The 4910-nt window shown below is 59.7% G+C and overlaps 1 protein-coding gene across 1 annotated transcript in view; it reads left to right on the top strand.

Moving 5' to 3' along the window:
* Positions 1 to 173: 173 nt before the first annotated feature.
* LOC112958584 (actin-like protein 6B) overlaps positions 174 to 4910 on the top strand; it is a gene marked incomplete at both ends in the record, with an annotated part of 8519 nt that continues 3782 nt past the window's right edge. Inside the window, 2 exons of the mRNA XM_026052465.1 lie at positions 174 to 269; positions 1693 to 1926. Coding sequence (XP_025908250.1) covers positions 174 to 269; positions 1693 to 1926 — 330 coding nt within the window. The remainder of the gene's footprint in view (positions 270 to 1692; positions 1927 to 4910) is intronic.

Below are 4910 nucleotides of genomic sequence, written 5' to 3'. Positions count from 1 at the left end.
TGTTGTCGCGCTGTTGTTTGGCGTTGTTGCACAGCTGTCAGCGGTTGTTGCAGTATCGCCTGGGGCTGTCACGCTGTTGCCGGGGGTTGTGGCGCTGTTGCCGGGGGTTGTTGCGCTGTCGCCGGGGGTGGTCGCGCTGCCGCCGGGGTGGTCGCGCTGTTGTCGCGCTGTAGCGGCGCCTGACGCCCCCAGATGAGGTCGGCGCCCTGGTGTTCGACATCGGCTCCTTCTCGGTCCGCGCCGGCTACGCGGGCGAGGACTGTCCCAAGGTGGGTGTCACCGCGTCCCCATCGGTGTCACCGTGTCCCTGTTGGTGTCACCGTGTCCCCATCGGCGTCACCGTGTCCCCATTGGCGTCACCGTGTCCCTGTTGTTGTCACCGCGTCCCCATCGGCGTCACCGTGTCCCTGTTGGTGTCATCGCGTCACCATCGGCATCACGGCGTCCCCATCGGCGTCACCGCGTCCCCATCGGCGTCACCGTGTCACCATCGGCGTCACCGTGTCCCCATTGGCGTCACCGTGTCCCTGTTGGTGTCACCGTGTCACCATCGGCGTCACCGTGTCACCATTGGCGTCACCGTGTCCCTGTTGGTGTCACCGTGTCCCCATCGGCGTCACCGTGTCCCCATTGGCGTCACCGTGTCCCTGTTGGTGTCACCGCGTCCCCATCGGTCTCACTGTGTCCCCATCGGCGTCACCGTGTCCCTGTTGTTGTCACCGCGTCCCCATCAGTGTCACCGTGTCACCATTGGCGTCACCGTGTCCCCATTGGCGTCACCGTGTCCCTGTTGGTGTCACCGCGTCCCCATCGGCGTCACCGTGTCCCCATCGGCGTCACCGTGTCCCTGTTGGCGTCACCGTGTCCCCATCGGCGTCACCGTGTCACCATTGGCGTCACCGTGTCCCTGTTGTTGTCACCGTGTCCCCATCGGCGTCACCGTGTCCCTGTTGGTGTCACCGCGTCCCCATCGGCGTCACCGTGTCACCATCGGCGTCACCGTGTCCCTGTTGGTGTCACCGCGTCCCCATCGGTCTCACTGTGTCCCCATCGGCGTCACTGTGTCCCCATGTCCCCAAGGCCACCTCAATGTCCCCATCATTGTCCCCATGTCCCTGTCCCCAGGTCCCCAACACTGTCCCCATTGTTGTCCCCATGTCCCCGTCATTGTCCCCATGTCCCCATGGCCACCTCAACGGCCCCATCGCTGTCCCCATGACCATCCCAATGACCCCATGACCATCTCCATGTCCCCGTCATTGTCCCCACAACCATCCCCATGTCCCCGTCATTGTCCCCATGTCCCTCTCAGTGTCCCCATGGCCACCTCAGTGGCCCCATCACCATCCCCATGTCCCCATTGCCGTCCCCATGTCCCCAACCTTGTCCCCATCATTGTCCCCATGTCCCCATGGCCGCCTCAATGTCCCCATGACCATCCCCATGTCCCCATCATTGTCCCCATGTCCCTCTCAGTGCCCCCATGTCCCCATTTCCATCCCCATGTCCCCATCACTGTCCCCATGTCCCTGTCATTGTCCCCATGTCCCCATGGCCACCTCAATGTCCCCATCGCTGTCCCCATGTCCCCGTCACTCTCCCCATGTCCCTCTCAGTGTCCCCAAGGCCACCTCAGTGTCCCGGTCCCTCCTGTCCCCCCCACGTCCCCATCACCGTCCCCCCCCGCAACAGGCCGACTTCCCCACCACGGTGGGGCTGCTGTCCCCGGACGAGGTGGCCATGGAGCTGGACGGGGACAAGGACAAGAAGGGCGGCAAGGTCTACTACATTGACACCAACGCGCTGCACGTGGCCCGCGACGCCATGGAGGTCGTGTCGCCCCTCAAGAACGGCATGAGTGAGCGCGGGGGGCGGCCGCGGGGCCACCCATGGGCGTCACTGGGCACCGCGGGGCCACCCATGGGCGTCAGTGGGCACCGGGGGGTCATCAACCGTCATCGTAGGGTCATCAACGGGCATCAACTGTCATCATAGGGTCACCAATGGGCATCAGTGGTCATCGTAGGGTCAACAATGGGCGTCTTTGGGCGTCGCAGGGTCATCAATGGGGGTCCTTGGGCATCGTGGGGTCATCAATGGGGGTCATTGGTCATCGTAGGGTCAACAATGGGCGTCTTTGGGCRTYGYAGGGTCATCAATGGGGGTCCTTGGGCATCGTGGGGTCATCAATGGGGGTCATTGGTCATCGTAGGGTCAACAATGGGCGTCTTTGGGCRTYGYAGGGTCATCAATGGGGGTCCTTGGGCATCGTGGGGTCATCAATGGGGGTCATTGGTCATCGTAGGGTCAACAATGGGCGTCTTTGGGCGTCGCAGGGTCATCAATGGGGGTCCTTGGGCATCGTGGGGTCATCAATGGGGTCATTGGTCATCGTAGGGTCAACAATGGGCGTCTTTGGGCGTCGCAGGGTCATCAATGGGGGTCCTTGGGCATCGTGGGGTCATCAATGGGGGTCATTGGTCATCGTAGGGTCAACAATGGGCGTCTTTGGGCGTCGCAGGGTCATCAATGGGGGTCCTTGGGCATCGTGGGGTCATCAATGGGGATCCTTGGGCATCGTGGGGTCAACAATGGGCGTCTTTGGGCGTCATAGGGTCATCAATGGACATCATTGGTCATTGTAGGATCATCAATAGGTGTCTTTGGGCATCATAGGGTCAACAATGGGCGTCTTTGGGCATTGTAGGGTCATCAATGGGGGTCCTTGGGCATCGTGGGGTCATCAATGGGGTTCACTGGGCATCGTGGGGTCATCGATGGGCATCACCCGTCATCGTAGGATCATCAACGGGCATCAACTGTCATCATAGGGTCACCAATGGGCATCAGTGGTCATCGTAGGGTCAACAATGGGCGTCTTTGGGCGTCGTAGGGTCATCAATGGACATCATTGGTCATTGTAGGGTCATCAATAGGCGTCTTTGGGCATTATAGGGTCAACAATGGGCGTCTTTGGGTGTCGTAGGGTCAACAATGGGCGTCTTTGGGCATCGTAGGGTCAACAACGGGTGTCTTTGGGCATTGTTGGGTCATCAATGGGGGTCCTTGGGCATCGTGGGGTCATCAATGGGGGTCATTGGTCATCGTAGGGTCAACAATGGGCGTCTTTGGGCACTGTAGGGTCATCAATGGGGGTCACTGGGCATCGGGTGGTCAGCAATGGGGGTCATTGGGCATCGTAGGGTCACCAATGGGCATCATTGGACATCGTGGGGTCATCAATGGGGTTCACTGGGCATTGGGGGGTCATCGATGGGCATCAACCGTCATTGTAGGGTCATCAATGGGCATCAACTGTCATCATAGGGTCACCAATGGGCATCAGTGGTCATCGTAGGGTCAACAATGGGCATCTTTGGGCGTCGTAGGGTCATCAATGGACATCATTGGTCATCGTAGGGTCATCAATAGGCGTCTTTGGGCATCGTAGGGTCATCAATGGGGGTCCTTGGGCATCGTGGGGTCATCAATGGGGGTCATTGGTCACCGTAGGTTCAACAATGGGCGTCTTTGGGCGTCGCAGGGTCATCAATGGACATCATTGGTCATTGTGGGGTCATCAATAGGCGTCTTTGGGCATCGTAGGGTCATCAATGGGCGTCTTTGGGCATCGTGGGGTCATCTATGGGGGTCACTGGGCACCGGGGGGTCATCAACAGGCATCATTGGGCATCGTGGGGCCACCAATGGGCATCATTGGTCATCATGGGGTCATCAATGGGGGTCACTGGGCACCGGGGGGTCAGCAATGGGCATCGACTGTCATCATGGGGTCATCAATGGGCACCAATGGTCACCGGAGGGTCATTGTTGGTCATGATAGTCACGGTTGGTCGTTAGGAGTCAGTGTAGGGTCATCGTGTGCCATCATAGGGGCATCATTGGCCACCAGGGACCATCGCAGGGTCATCAATGGGCACCAGTGGTCATCGTGGGCATCAACCCTCATTCTGAGTCATCCTAGGGTCATCACTGGTCATCGGAGGGTCATCGTTGGTCATCAGGGAGCATCGTAGGGTCATCCCTGGTCATCACAGGGTCACCGTTGGCCATTATGAGTCATTGTAGGGCCACCAACAGCCATCATAGGGCCATCAATGGGCCCCAATGGGCACCGTAAGGTCATCGCTGGTCATTGTAGGGTCATCGTTGGTCATCATGGGGTCATCAATGGGCACCAACCGTCACCTTAGAGTCATCGTTGGTCTTCACGAGTCATTGTACGGTCATCCATTGTCGTCGTAGGGTCATTGTCAGTCATCAGAAACCATTGTAGGACCGTCAATGGTCATCATTGGTCATCATACGGTCATCGTTGGTCATTATGAGTCATCACAGGGTCACTGTTGGCCACCGCGAGGCCATCATTGGTCATCGGGGACCATTGTAGGGTCATCATGGATCATCAACGGTCATCACGGGCCATCAATGGCCACCAGTGGTCATCGTAGGGTCATTGTTGGTCATTGGGAGTCACTGGGTGGTCATCGTTGGCCACCAAGGACCGCTGTAGGGTCACCGTTGGTCATCAAGGGCCATCGCGAGCCATCGACGGTCATCGTGGACCATTGTAGGGTCACCAGGGACCACCCTAGGGTCATCGTTGGTCACCACAGGGTCATCGTGGCCACCACAGGGTCCTCATTGGTCACCGTGGGCCATCGCGGGACCCTCACGGGCCATTTGGGGACCAGGGCAGGGGCAACAGGGGCGACCTCGGGGTCCTCGGGGGCCACCTCGGGCCCCAGGGTCCCCTTGGGGACCCCAAGCTCCCCCCATGCTCCCTAAAGCTCCCAGGGTTCCTCTGTGGTCCCCAATGTCCCCCCGTGGTCCCCAATGTCCCCCCACGGTCCCCACTGTCCCCCCAGTGTCCCCAACGTCCCCAATTG

Source organism: Nothoprocta perdicaria, unplaced genomic scaffold, assembly GCF_003342845.1.
Source record: "Nothoprocta perdicaria isolate Ctin4 unplaced genomic scaffold, notPer1 scaffold_895, whole genome shotgun sequence".
Classification (NCBI taxonomy): domain Eukaryota; kingdom Metazoa; phylum Chordata; class Aves; order Tinamiformes; family Tinamidae; genus Nothoprocta; species Nothoprocta perdicaria.
This window is presented reverse-complemented; position numbering and strand designations above follow the sequence as displayed.